At 41.1% G+C, this 14,555-nt stretch overlaps 2 protein-coding genes across 2 annotated transcripts in view; both read right to left on the bottom strand.

Annotated features, from left to right (window-relative positions):
- Positions 1–1,962, bottom strand: part of znf385c (zinc finger protein 385C) — a 67,830-nt gene extending 65,868 nt beyond the window's left edge. Inside the window, exon 1 of the mRNA XM_086132349.1 lies at positions 1,757–1,962. The gene's annotated coding sequence lies outside the window, so the exon portion shown is untranslated. The remainder of the gene's footprint in view (positions 1–1,756) is intronic.
- A 5,895-nt stretch (positions 1,963–7,857) lies between these two features.
- dhx58 (DEXH (Asp-Glu-X-His) box polypeptide 58) lies at positions 7,858–14,447 on the bottom strand. The gene is made up of 11 exons (XM_086132751.1): positions 13,897–14,447; positions 13,099–13,303; positions 12,829–13,019; positions 12,432–12,545; positions 12,207–12,339; positions 11,544–11,729; positions 10,573–10,811; positions 10,094–10,405; positions 9,426–9,616; positions 8,748–8,847; positions 7,858–8,377 (listed from the first exon to the last, which is right to left on the bottom strand). The coding sequence occupies exons 1-11, from the start codon at positions 14,071–14,073 to the stop codon at positions 8,198–8,200; spliced, it is 2,028 nt and encodes a 675-aa protein (XP_085988877.1). The 5' UTR covers positions 14,074–14,447; the 3' UTR covers positions 7,858–8,197.
- Positions 14,448–14,555: the final 108 nt, after the last annotated feature.

Here is a 14,555-nt window from a genome sequence, read left to right as displayed (position 1 = left end):
AATAGAGATGATTAAAAGTGAGTATTTTGGGGCATTATGTCATTTGAATGTCATTGCATGATAAAATGTCAATGCTGCATTGCCAAATCACACACACACTTACACACACACACACACACACATACCCGGTACACACACAGACACACATTTAACAGTATAAATTCCATCATTAGTGTCATAGTACGAATGCACATGACAAGTATCTTTCAATACTTTGTCGCTATCGCACCAGTTTTACTGCAAAATAATTTGAATTGGTCAGAAGCAGTTATTGAGTCACTTGTCTTTTTACATCGATCAGCAGCAAGGCTCAAGTCATACCAGGGAGTGAATTGGCATTATTTGCCTTTATGTTAGTACAAACCACCAATATAATTCCTAGCACTGCGACAGCAATATACTGGGAGACAACTTATTAAATATAGCATTTCCCATCCCATCATGTGCAATGAACTATGCGGTATTCAATTGTGGAGATATAACCTTAAGCTTAATTTGCAGTCAGGTAAAAGCATTGTCACCCCTGTATACCTTTAGTATCGCCACACGGCTGACATGGCTCCTACCCAGAAGGTATGTCAGGCTGATGAAGTGGTATCAGTGTGTAGTACAAGTGCATTTTTATAAGGGTAAGTATTCTACAGACGGTATCAGTGTTCCCTTACTGCACTCCACCAATAAAAAGGGTTCAAATGAATCTGAATTTGAATGACTTGTCTTTTCCCCACTGATCAGCAGTTAAAAACACTTTGCTCAAGTTATATTAAGGACTATTATGACTGTAATTGTTGTTGTTGCACAAAATACAGCGGCAATATTTGACGGGGTGGGTGCAACGTATTGAATGTGAGATTAATTTCATTATGTAGGACACAAAACAGAGCCAAAGTTGCCAATGACAGCTATCCGTTTTTTTTTTTTTGGCACCCACCATCCAGTATCTTCGTCAAGCGCCTAAATTTGACACCCTTGAACACCAGTAAAGCGTCCTTGTCTGCTCATATTTGTAAAGCTTAATTCACAAACCCCTTTTTCCAAGTATGACATTTGAATGTTATCTATCTGTATTATTGATTACAAGACACAAACTAACACACATATGTACTTCACTACTTCAGAGCACGGTTTGAATAATTAATCCACGAACACGGCATATTCATGGACATAAACAGGCTTTAAATTCATATAAAATGAAAACACAAAATCTTTTTCTTTACACTGATTAACAGTGTGGGGGAGGGGGGATGGGCGGAAGTCATATTGGGGATTGAAATTGGGATGAAGTCACTTTACGTTTGGCAGTAGCAACTATAATTGCTGCTCATGCACAAAAAAGCAGCCCTATTAGGGAACAATTTATAGACGGTAACATTGGAACTTCATTATAACAATTGAAGTTCAAGGCAGGAACACACTGCACTCATCCTCTTTTCTTATAGATAGAAAGAACATTAGTAAACTATGACTAATAGTCATATTCCACACAAAATGGAGGAATTTCTCTCCATTTTGTGTCCATCGTAAAGGTGTTTTAATGCTAATAATGAACTGTACTGTGGAGCAGGTGCCGTCCAAGGTGTTTTCAATTTACAACCCCTGAACATAAGTATGTCTCATTCAAACTTGCTCAGCGTTCATTCACAATTACATTATTAAATCTTTTTCAGCACTTTCTCTGACAATTTGACACAAAGTTTCATTCCCCAGTCGAAATGCGGCGCCAAACAACATGACGACAAACTCCATTAAAACTTACCAACACGTTCCAGGTGTCCGCACCTGATGCTCTAGCCCAGCAATAGTCGAACCGGTACCAACACGGGCACGGGACGTCTCGTTTCACCGGGCCTCGCTTCCGTACTATCCGTCCCCGGTACGGTGTATGTCAGAGATGCCAAAGGAGCTACGGTCAAAGCGAATCTGTAAAGACTGACCGGCCGAAAGAAGCGAACGGAGCCATTCAGTGCGGCGGTGGCGTGGTCAAACTCGCCTACGGTTGGATGCCAGAGAGATGATACCGGAAATAGTTTTTCAAAATGAAAGCACAAATCGTCAAGCCAGAAGATGGGAAATGTCGTCAGACAAGGATATGTGGCTTATCCGACAGTTTACGTTGTCGTTGCACTATATTTGATACGAAAATGCGTTTTAGACAAAAATGATGTTTTCCAACTCGGCTTTTATATGTATTGTTTATCTTGAAATGTAAATCCCGAAGTGAGTGTTGCCAAGTTAAAAACTTGTCAAATAGGTAATTTTCAAATGGATTACCTGGCACTTAATAAAAGAAGCTCAATATTTATATTATGTATCAAATATATTCATCCAACCATCCATTATCTTTTATTCTTTATAATGTTTTAAATACATTCATACTTAGTTTAATCATTATTATATTGATATAGGTTATAGTAGGTTAACCGTGATTTTAATTGAAAGTGAGATCGGTTGTTCGTCTGTCTATACGTGCCCTGTGATTGCCTGGCAACTAGTTCAATTCATATTTATTTATATAGCGCTTTCACAACAGCTGCAGCCGTAAAACAAAGCGCTTTACAGAACATTTAACATAAAATAACAGTCATACAACAGAACAAATAACATAAGACATCACCCTAGTTTGAAACCCAACTTTGAAACCCTAAACAGACCTGAATATAGAGCGGCTAGCCCCCCGAGGGAGGTATACATGGATGACATTGTCACACATGAGAGGTGATGACTACTTTTTGGCCTCGCTGTCATCCTCCTTGGTGCAAAATGCGCTGGCCTTCTGACAAGAAGGCATTGTAAAAATAGAATCTGGGGTCCTGAAACATAACACTCCCCCTTCCTCACTACCTTAAACCTTCTAAAAGAATCAGTGTTGTTGTTAAATCAACATGCTAACAAGCTTGTATTTACATGTCATTTTATTAACATGCTTTGGTTCACATGGAGTGACAAAAGGTCGGGACATTAAAGCCTGGCAGGAGGTGCAGTATCTGAAGCCGGGTGCACCTGCCCGCCGTCGGGTTCCGTGGGTGCCCTTTGGGTGCTGACAGCTCTGCTTATAGATGCTAAGACAGGACAGGGCACATTCCCCGACATCACTGATTCAAGCGCTCACAATTGACTATCATTTGTTATGAAGAATCTTCAACACAAGGTGGTCGAGCGGGCTACGCAAATATCGAAGAGTCGGGCCGAATTTGAGCATGTTTCCCTATTTTTGATCAGTCATGAAAAACTAAATTCTAAGACGTCTGGAAAGTTAATCCTCAAATTAGATTTTCATCGGGCCTAGGTGTCATAAATGTGAGCGTATCCTCACTTGTTAGTGTTTTTAACTATATATATTTTGATTGCTATTTTATCAACAATCTTGACTGGTCAAAAAGTCTATGATTATTTTTCTGTACTCTAGTAAAACAAGCTCTTTATTCATTTTGAATAATACCAAACAGAGCTAGCCCTTAGTGCAAATTGATTGCAAGGTACCCATACACATTATTGTGCTGTTATGCACAGCAGCAGGCACACAAAGTGAACACAGGCCTCCTCCCACTCGCGGTGCTCTCAATATCCTGTAGTGTATCAACCTGGTCGCCACGGCAACCGGAGCGCCAACCACCACCATACGGCATCTGAGACTTTAAAAAGCCATCTGTGAGCGACCACTCTGTCGAGCAGGAGTTTATTAACTTTAATAGCGTAAGTGCAGGCAAGCGCGTGGGAAGACAGACAAAATGTGTCCGACAAAATGTTAGCCCTGGATAAAAAATGTGTCCATCCATTTCTCACATCATACAGCAGGTAAACCTGTTAGCTAGCAAAAAAAAAAAGCACAGACAAAAAGTTAGTTGGTTGGTTAATACAGTATTGTAAATTGCTGGCTAAAAATTCGACAAAAAATGAGACAAACACAAATATGGACAGTAAACCACACAGTCAGTCAACTAGTTCGCGATTTAGTCAATTTTTTTTTTAAATGCACCGATATTCTGTTTGCAGTGAGCAACAGAATAATTTTACGCAATTTTACAAAAACACAAATATGCCAGTTAGTCACGTGATTTATGTGATGTGTCAAAAGCAAAATGAGTAAAAGTGAGCATGACGTCTCTGATCCACTGGTTAAAGGACACTTTGATTCTCTCCTCTTTCATCTCAAACTGCTTCAAACAACAGAGCTTGTGACGGAAAAGTGGTTAGGATTGCACGACTGTCCGTGTTTTATGTTATGTGTTGTGTTTATTATTTTACTTTATGTTAACTGTTTTCTTAAGCGCTTTGTTACAGCAGCCGCTGTTGTGAAAGCGCTATATAAATCAGCATGTATTGTATTGTAGTGCAGTGACTTCATACTTTAGACTTCAAGTACAGGTATTGAGTTAATCAAAGACAAAAAGTACAAATACATTTGAATAAATTGTATAATTGTGAGACCTTGAGAAGTGAATAGAGGCAAAAGCAGAATAGAAAAGACCAGTACATTAGTTGGCTCACTTCAAATTTGTCTGAATGTATGTAACAAAGCATTTGAAAAGACTTTTTAATTAGATGACATTATAATAAAATAAGATAAAGGTATAATAATGATCATAATGCCGGGAGTTTAGCAAAGGTCATTGGTGGGGAAATGAGACTTGTCATGATCAACGATAACACATTTATTATATGAGAGCCAATAATTACCTCAGCCAGGGAGCCTCTTTTCATCTTTCTGCACCACTTCCTGTCTTGGCTTTTTGTTATATCAACCATCATTGTCAAAATTGTGCACAACCGTATTATATTAATATTGTATTAACATACAATCTTTATTGTGCTTTACTGTTCCTCTCGATGAGTGAAGGTTACTCATGGCTCCGGGCCTGTGAAAATGTCACAATGGCTCCGTTTCATTTTCAGACACGTAAATAGACATTTCCCGCCAGAGCAAACCTACTTTCCCTGACTGTGACCCGGCCGCTATGTTGCACATGCTGCGGCGTGCTACCCCAACGTCACCGCATGGAGGGCGTCATGATGCTACGCCTTACCCTCATTTTGGCTGTCATGAACTTCCGCCGTCGTCCTCCGCGTACATTTAACCTCAAAAGACTCACAAAGGAAATGTGAGGCTTTGTACCTTTCAATCAAGCAAGCAGCTAGCTACCTTACAAACGCTTGACACCAACATGGATCTTCTTAAATCGTCCACCGTGGACCAGGAAGCTTCCTTCCTTGCTATCCAAACTGAAACTCAAAAACAAATGTGGGACTGAGTTCATTTGTAACATTGTTAATTAGTTGTTATATTGTTTAAAAAGGTTACTGACAATACATTTGTAGCCTCTTAGCTAGTTCGTTAGTTTAATGATTACTTTAAGTTGTCCTCAAGGAGCAGGAGATAACCTGCTACGAATAATCAAACAGATAAACTAGAAATATCATGTTTAGTCCGTTTGTTGATTTGTTTAGAAATGATCTTGGAAATACTGTTAACTTTGTTTCTGATCGTTCAATGTTTTCCATGAACCAGGAAGTCACTAGCTAACAAACCAACACAAATGTCGGTTAGTTAGTAAGTTCAGTCAGTAATACTGTCTAAACATGTCACCGTCCACCAATTTGTTGGTTAAGTCATTATTTCATCCATATTTCATATGCATGTCATTTTTCATTGATCAAAAGGTAACCTGGTTGCTCGGTCAGTTCCTTATGCCCTTCCTTCTTTCCTTCAACCTGACTCGCCAGATTCACAGATTTTGTTTATAAGCAATCCAACGGAGTTCTCAGATGATCAATTATATCATTTTCAAAATCGAATTTAATGTGATCATTAAAAAAATGAAAGACGTCCCACATAACAATAACTCTACAGAAGCATTTTAGTACTGTATATTTTTGTTTTCTTTTTTCTTTCAAAAGTGCTTTATTCCAACATTAACTTGTGTGACGCGGCTGTGTTCAGACAATATAACGTAAGGTCACGCCAGGGTCGCTCATTTCCGCCTGCCTGCCAAGTCCTTGCGCTACCCCACTCTCTGCTTGTCCTTCAATTTCCTGCCACTGTGCCAGACAACGGCACGCCGCGGCAAAGGCTTTTGACTGTGCAAACAAAATGAGCATGAATACACACCCACACAGAAAAATACTTAAGTTTAATAAATCATTTCTCGTAAACGTTCATCTTAGAGAGAGCACAATTCTTAAAAAAAATAATAAGAATGTGATGCAAAATAGTGACACAGAACAGAATATGCTGTTATAGCTTTGAAAACGACTACGAAGGCCAAATAATAAGACTTAGGCTTCTAGTTTCATGACCAATGTAAATCCGGCGCAGTGTTTGGCATAGCTGTGTGGCACTGGGTAAGATATGGTTGGTGCTTTCGCAGACGACCGCAGGCCAGTGTTTTTTCTGCAAGAGCACAGAGTGCGCCGCTGTGGGAGTGATCACTGCTTAATTCAATCGTGGCCAATTAAATCATCTCATTTCATTCCCTCTATATGCGCGTGCTACTTGCACGCTAGGGCCTTGACATGTCGGAAGCACAGCTGCACCATTAAGTGGGCACTTGAGAGACAACACACACAAACACGCACGCACGCACACACCCTTGATCGTTCATGTGTGTATCCCTTCAGGGTTGAAAATGAATGAAGCATGCGATGCTATGCTAAAACGGTCTCATGACTCTCTCTGTGTTGAAAAATAGTAACGTGATGCAAAAAAGTGGGACAGAACATACTTTTATGCATGAGCATGAGTACATGAATGACATTGGCTACACACACATGCACAAACACACACATGCACAGGGGGATGTCAAATTGCAATCAGTGTGCTCTGCATGTGCAAAAGGAAATAATCAGCGTTGATTAGAGACGCTGAGTCGGCTCACAGTCAATCATATCAGTTTCCGCCTCCTCCCCAACAAGTCAGGCTTAGTGCCATGTCTGTGCGGTGTATGTGTGTGTGATAGAAAAAAAAATAATGTTGCTTTCTATCATTTGCATTTGATGATTGATTGATGCCAGTGAGATCAATTAGTTGTGCTTTCTTCCGCGACTCGCAATGATGTTAAATGTGTGTTCAATGAGCCGGGATGGAATACACAAGCACATTAGTGACGCAGGAATACAATATGAACACCATATAATGACTGTGGAGGGCACATCTTTTCAAATTGTCAGTTTTCATTCATCAAAAGTGTCAAAGTAATGTCTTGCGATATGTTTGCTTAAACTGAGACGCTTTATTTGGCTAGTTTCACATAATGACTCCATTCCTTCACCTTATTGCAGTGTGATTATCATGTAATGTTTTTGAGGTTTACCAATCGTTCTTAGTTCATATTTCTTCATGTTTTGCAGTGTGATGATTTTATTTGTAATTGTGGGGTTTCAATGTGATTATTTTTCATAATAAGCTTTAAAAATATTTGATACTTCTTTTGCATTTTTTGTGGTTTATCAAATATTTGCCTATGAGCCATACTAAAGCATTTTACACATTCATGGTATTAATATTTCAATTTATTTATTACTCCGTATTGTTATTGGGTTATTTTCTAGTATTTGTTTTCGTAGGTTTTAGATTCATCATCGAATTATGAATCATTTTGATTTTGATCGTTTTTCATTATTATTTTAGGACTTGCAATTGTTTTGGAAGGTTCTGATGGTTAATTTATTTTCAAATATCTTAATTCAGTATTTGCCCAATTCCTGTTTTGTAGTTTTTGTAATTATTTTAGATTCAATTGATTGACTGACAAACAACTGTTTGAAAGTGCTCTATAAATACACTTGAGTTGAGTTGATATATTTTCCTATTCATATCATCCATCGAATGTTGCTATCGTATTTTTCTTTTCATTAATGACATTTTTGTTTTGGTTGTCTTTTTACCAATTTAAATTGACGCTCTTTGCTTTTATGTGCGCGGTCACCACAGTGTGGACGATTCCCGACACAACATCGCCCTCTATTGGTATGTGAAGGCATCAAACACCAAATCAAATCAGGGTAATCAAGGCAAGAAAGAGTAACTTAAGTAAAGTTAAAACGGGGTTTAATTTCATCATGGACATAAATATAATTAAAAATACTTTCACAGTGCACATTTCATTAAAAGACTTTTGGGCGGGATTCCGGTGAACATTCCACCACCATGTGTTCCATCCACCTTTTGTCAACAAACTCATAATAAGTTAGCGTTAGCTTGTTAAGAGTCCAGGAGGTGTTGATGGCAGTATTCGCTGAAGCTGAAGTGCTCCACCGTGAACGGGACATCCTTCCACTTCTTGACGGTGGTCCTGCCGCTGGGTGTCTGCAGGGCGAAGTCTCTAATGGCCACATTGGGCAGGAGTGCCACTTTGCGGAACTTTATCTCATAGCCCCATTGCTGCAACGCAATGCATCATGGGACACTAAATTTAAGACGGAGTGCTGTTTTTTTTTTTTTTTTTAATTACATCATCTGGTGTACCACGGGAAATTATCCGATTAATGTTTGTCCAGAAGGTGCGGTCATAGGTTTACGATTATTATTACTGTGGCTTACTGATGAGGTGACTTGACATGTACTGTACTGTATAACTGTATGGCTCTATTATACTGCTCACAAGTGGTTAAGGCGCGCGCACACACACACACACACACACACAGACACACACACACACACACACACACACACACACACACACACACACACACACACACACACAGACACACACTCACAGGTACTGCAAACTAAAGACGAGGTATTGTGTTACCTTGTTGCAGTTGCCGTTGTTGCACTTGATGCGGCAGCCGGGCTCCCAGTCCTCAAACGTCTTGTTCAAAAGGACCGGAGAGCCCTTCTTGTAGTGCCTCCTGAGAGTACAGACTCATGTCAAACATCGCGTCATGCTGTTTTATGGTTGTCATCACATTTTTCTTCTTTGACATCAGTAGGGTCCTTCTGTGGTGGGCTCAAAGCAAACTAAAGAAACTCCAAAAAAAAAAAAAAAAAAAAAAAGCACTTTGGTGCTCAAGGGCATCATTTGATTTTTTTTAAAAATGCATAGATGGGCAACATCATTCGTAGATGATGTAGCAATATATATTTTTAAATGTATGAAAACAGATAAAATGGTGTACTGTATTATAATAATAAATAGTTTCCTATTGGGCGGCGCGGTATAGATTGGTTAGCACGTCTGCCTCACAGTACAGAAGTGCAGGGTTCGATTTCAGCTCCGGCATTCCTGTGTGGAGTTTTTGCATGTTCTCTCCGTACCTGCGTGGGTTTTCTTCGAGTACTCTGGTTTCCTCCCACATTCCAAAAACATGCATGGTAGGCTGATTGAACACACTAAATTGTCTCTAGGTGTGGGTGTGACTATCTATTGTAGAGGAAACGTGGCGAATGCAAATTCTGAGTGTCAGGTTGACGAAACATATGAGCTGACCTGAATTGCGGGTTGACGTTGACATAATGCATGTTGTCCAACAGTTGGATGTCGCTGCCTTGCGCCACTTCCGTCAAACAGTTGCCGCACAGCAGCTGGACGCTGGCGGACGAGTAGCGACCGTTCTTCTCCATCATCTGGATCTCCGCCATCTGGTTGCAAAGCATCGCCTCCGCCTGGAGCTCGTCGATCTGCCGACAAAACCCGGACCTGAGGTTAGATGGCGTCTCATTGGCTGACCATTAGTCCATTGTTTGTCTAAACGTGCCCTGACATTGGTCCGTTGTTTGATGCGCGAGATTTACTATTTACGGCAGCAAAAGACAAAATAATCGATTCTAAGGATTCTACCTTGGGCCAAAATTTGGCGCGGGATTCTAATTAACCCATTCACTCCCAAAGATGTTTTTAAACGTCTTTTCAGACTTAGTCTAGAATTGGCTGGTACTGAATGAGTTAAGGTGAGCCATCGATCTATTGATCTTGAGCGACTTCTTTTTTTCTTTTTCATGATGCATTTTTTTGACTAGGTGGGACTCGATAATGGATACTCCAGAGTGACAAAAAAAATATATTGTCATATTTTCAGAACAATTGAGTGATTCGATTCAATTCTCGCAGCACCATATTTTTGAAGGGTTGGTCTCTGACCTGGCAGGGTCACTCACGTTTGCTCTGAACTCTGTCGGGCTCATCTGGTGGATCTTGTCGACGGCTCTGGCGGTGAGGCCCGCCAGGTAAGTGTTGAGGTGCTCGCGTCGCTCCTCGCGGCCACCGCGCTCTGCCACCAGAGAGTATTGGCTGTCTTGGGCGCGGGCGCGACCGCTAGCCTGCTGCTGGGCAATCTCGTTGGTCAGCAGGCCGTAACGCACCACCAGGTTGCACTGGGGGATGTCCAGGCCCTCTTCGGCCACGCTGGTGGCAATCAGGAGATTGACGGAGCCCAGGCGGAAGTTCCGGATGGTTCTGTCGCGATCTTGCTGCGGGAAAAGTGGCGATTGATACGATGGCGTTGAGTAAAACCTGCGTTGAATTTGTTGAAGGCTAAATCGTCTTTGATGTTATTTGAAACAGCACGTCAGGTGGATTGCCAACTCTAATTTGTGCACTTCCACTTTTGTCGGTCGATGTCAGTCAGCGAACTCACCTGTGTCATGCCGGCGCTGCCGGTTATGATGGCGGACTTGATGCCGGCTGAGCACAGGCTATCGTTGGCCAGCACCCACTGGTGCAGGCAGGATGTGCTCTTGCGGGTCTTGCTGAAGACGATTCCTCTGGACTCTACGCTGGGAGAGAAGTGCCTCAGCAGGGTGCTCTCCAACTGCTCCATCTTGGGGTTTGTGAAACGCATGTCGCACGCCAACTTCATCAGTTTGGCTTGGTTATCTGCAGGTGAGCGACAGGTGATCAATTTTGGATTCCAGTCCCACCTTGGACAAGATCTGATAATTCAGAGGTTTAATTCGTGTGCAATCTGGACCAAATGTGGATTCTGAATTAGTACTAATAATCTGTTCTTTATGATTTTGAGTAACAAATATCAAGACATTTTCATTTTGAGTAAAAAAAATATCTGAACAATTTTTTCTTTGTGTGCAATCTGGATCAATTCTGGATTCAGTATTAGCGCAACAAATTGCAACCGGATCGAATGAGCTCATTAGTTATAAATGACTAATTTTGGTAAATTAAATTTTAATTCATGTACAATCTGGATCAAATCTGGATTTAACATTTCAGATTTGGATTCTGATCTGAAGACATTTGAGGTCGAAACATCTGAACCTTTTAATTGAAATTTAATTTCAATTTTTAAAAGTGGTACTTGTGACGACATATTCGGTCCATTTCAAATCTGGATTAAGCATTAGGATAAGAAATTTGTCATTTGCATTGTTATCTGATCACATTTGAGCTCTAAACATCTGAAATGTTCAATGTCTTACTTGTGACTAAATGTGCAATCTAGATCAAATCTGGAATCGGCATTAGTGCAGCAAGGTGCAACCTGGTCTGATCACCTGGTGAGTTCCAAATATCTGAACAGATCATCTCTGTCGTCTGTGGAGAAAGTACACAGGCAACCACTTTCCGATTTCCAGACAAATAAGCGCCCACCTTGGAAAAGATTCACCAGGAAACGGTCTGTGTTGTCGATAATGGTGGTCTCTCTGCCTCTGTAGAAGTCCTTCAGAGAACACAGCGCGTCCTCCATCAGCAGTGTGTCGTTGATCAGCAACGCGTCATTGTACTCGCGCAGGTGGATGGCACATTGTGTGAGTAGCCTGTTGTACTCCTCCACACCTGCACCAACACATTGATTGCCGTGTTCACATCAGCTAAATCAGAATCAAATCTGGATTCGGACTTAACACAACATATTGCAACTCGATGACATTTTAGTTGTGATTAGCTTGATTTGCACAGTAGTGTCTCTATTATATATGTGGAAATTCATATTGAAACTGAATTACAATTTTGAAAATAAATACATTTAACAAGTATTAAAACATGATAAAAAATGTTATGACATTCATTTCAACTAGGATGTGGTCAGAATCAAAAATGTTTTCCTATAAAAGTCTCTTCTGCTGAAGCACTGTTAATTCACACTAAAACTAAATCTGAATCCGTTATTTTTTTAAATCAAAATGTACACTTTTGAGTGAGCAACATGGAAATATTTGAATTGTGACAAAATATGCAATCGGAATCATTACATGTTCCTTTTTTTTTTTCAATTTTAATTTTACAGGTGGTAATATATCAATGATACGAGACCTCTCTTTTTCAGTGCGACCATGTCGCTCTCGTAATCCTGCGTGCCTAACTCTCGGAGGGTGAAGTCCTCGGGAGGCTGCATGAAGCAGTGGATTTGTCGCATCATCCACTGCACATGGTCACCAAATGGATCCTACCAACACAGAGGTACTCCGATAACGTTGATAATTACATTTGAAACAAAATGGTGGCGTGCGGCGGCGGCGGGGGTGAGGAGTTACTTACTTCCTGCCTTCTCTCTACAATGTCAAACCTTTTCACGGGTTTGGGTACTTTCATGTTGAGCTCCTCGGTGCAGTTTTTGGTGCATACGATGGCACAGTCCAAGTTGGCACAGATCTGACACATGCATGCAATTTTAACCCCAATTAATTTTAATATGTACACTTATGATTACTTCACTAATCATAACAATAATAGTAGTAATACTGTAATAACTATTATACTATTATTTTTATTATTGTATGATAATAATGATGACAATGATGATGGAGATTATTATTATTAAATACGTAATGATTATTACAGAGTTAAAATAAAGTACAGAATGCACATTTAACAACAATTCAATAGAATGGAAATGAAATGAAATCTAAGTATGTACGTTAAGTGTTGTTTGTACCTGAAGTACATACTGCACAGCCTTGTCCAGACTTTTGGCTCCTCCCGATCCCGGCGACGCTGTAAGTCCGAGGACCTGGGGCAGCCGTATGTCGCCCCTCCTCTTCTTCTCCAGGTAGAGCCTCATGATCTTGTTGTACACCGTCTCCTTGTGCGTGTGATGGCACTCGTCCACCACCAGCAGGGTGATGTCTGCAACCACATTATGGCGATATTACCCAGTGTTACCGTGGCAACATGCCCACCCCCAAATTGTTTCTGGCCGACCCACCTGAGAGCTCCACGTGCTTGGCTTCCTCATTGCTGGTGAGGGCGTTCAGGAGGATCTGCGCCGTGCACACAAGTACGTCCGTGTCACGCAGCACCAATCCCAGGAAGTCCTTTCTGTCGCTGTCGCTGCTCACTGCCGTGACATCATAGTGGTGCCCCAGGGCGGGATGGAACTCCTTGCTGTAGTGCTGGTCCACCAGGTGCACCTAGACCCAATGAATGCACCCAATTGTCAAATGTGCTGTATGTATTTCTTCCCTCTCACAACATACAACAAGAGGAGCCGCTGCGGGTGCCTGCGCCGCCATCAAAAGAAAAGTGAACATAAAATGACAAAATAATACAAGACAACACATTAGACACAGACAATCGTGCAATCTTAACCACTTTCTTGCATACACTTTGTTGTCTGAAGCAGTTATAAATGAAACGGGTGAATCAAAGCGTCCCTTTCGCCAGTGGATCAAAGGCGTCATGCTGCAATGTGCACATATCTGCTACAAGCTAAGCTTGAAAGCAACAAGAAGCTGTAACATCCATTAACGAAAAAATTATTTATAGAATTTATCATTTTTACTGTTTTTATCAATGCACTCACATCTTTGAAATCTAAACCGATTTTATAAATCTAATCAGTTTTCGTTTCACTTCTAGTCACCTGAGTTGTATTGTCGTGAAGTGAAAATACTGTAAAAAAAATGAGTTAAAACATTTACAAATCAATAAATGAGACTTGCTTACGTTTGTCCCAATACACCCATGATAGCTGGATTTATTATTAGCATTATTATTTCGTTACCGTATTGACCAGGACCACCACTTTGGCCCCAGGCGTCCTCTCCAGGTGCTTGTGGGCCACGAAGACAGCGGCTCGCGTCTTCCCCGCTCCCGTGGGCAGCCACACTATGATGTTCTCCCCTTGCAAAGCCCTATGGACCACCTCCTCCTGGTACCCGTACAGGACCAGATCTGACATCGCCACACGTCTGGGACGCGGTAACAAAAGCTACTTTATTTCAACTCGGGGTTAAAATTTGCCTAGCAGATCGACGAGAACGATGTGCGCGTGGATGCAGTTCCTCGTTACATGGCGATCAGCTGAGCTGGAGGAAAATGAAAGGACCCGGAAGAACCGAAGGAGGAGCTCATTACGCAAGTACAAGGTTGAAATACAGTTATGACTACACAATTAAAGTCACTGTGTATCTATCGCGGAAGACATCGATGTTCTTTCTTTTTTCAAGTGGTTTTGTGGCTTGTGCAAAATGGACGATAAAGCCAAATCCCATTGACGCCTTTGGGACATATCGGTACCGCGTCATTCAAAGTAAAAAGTTGGAGAGTAAACTATTAAGCGTGAGAAGTCCAAGTGCACGTGAACGCAGCCGCATTCTCGTGCTTCTTGTCGCGTCGGGAAAGTGAAACTCACAGTGAAGACGTGACGAAATGAAACCGAAA

This window comes from Hippocampus guttulatus, chromosome 16 (genome assembly GCF_054856545.1).
Source record: "Hippocampus guttulatus isolate MCC_2025c chromosome 16, RoL_Hgut_1.0, whole genome shotgun sequence".
Lineage (NCBI taxonomy): Eukaryota > Metazoa > Chordata > Actinopteri > Syngnathiformes > Syngnathidae > Hippocampus > Hippocampus guttulatus.
Note: the sequence above shows the minus strand (reverse complement) of the source record. Positions and strands in the feature narration are given on the sequence as shown.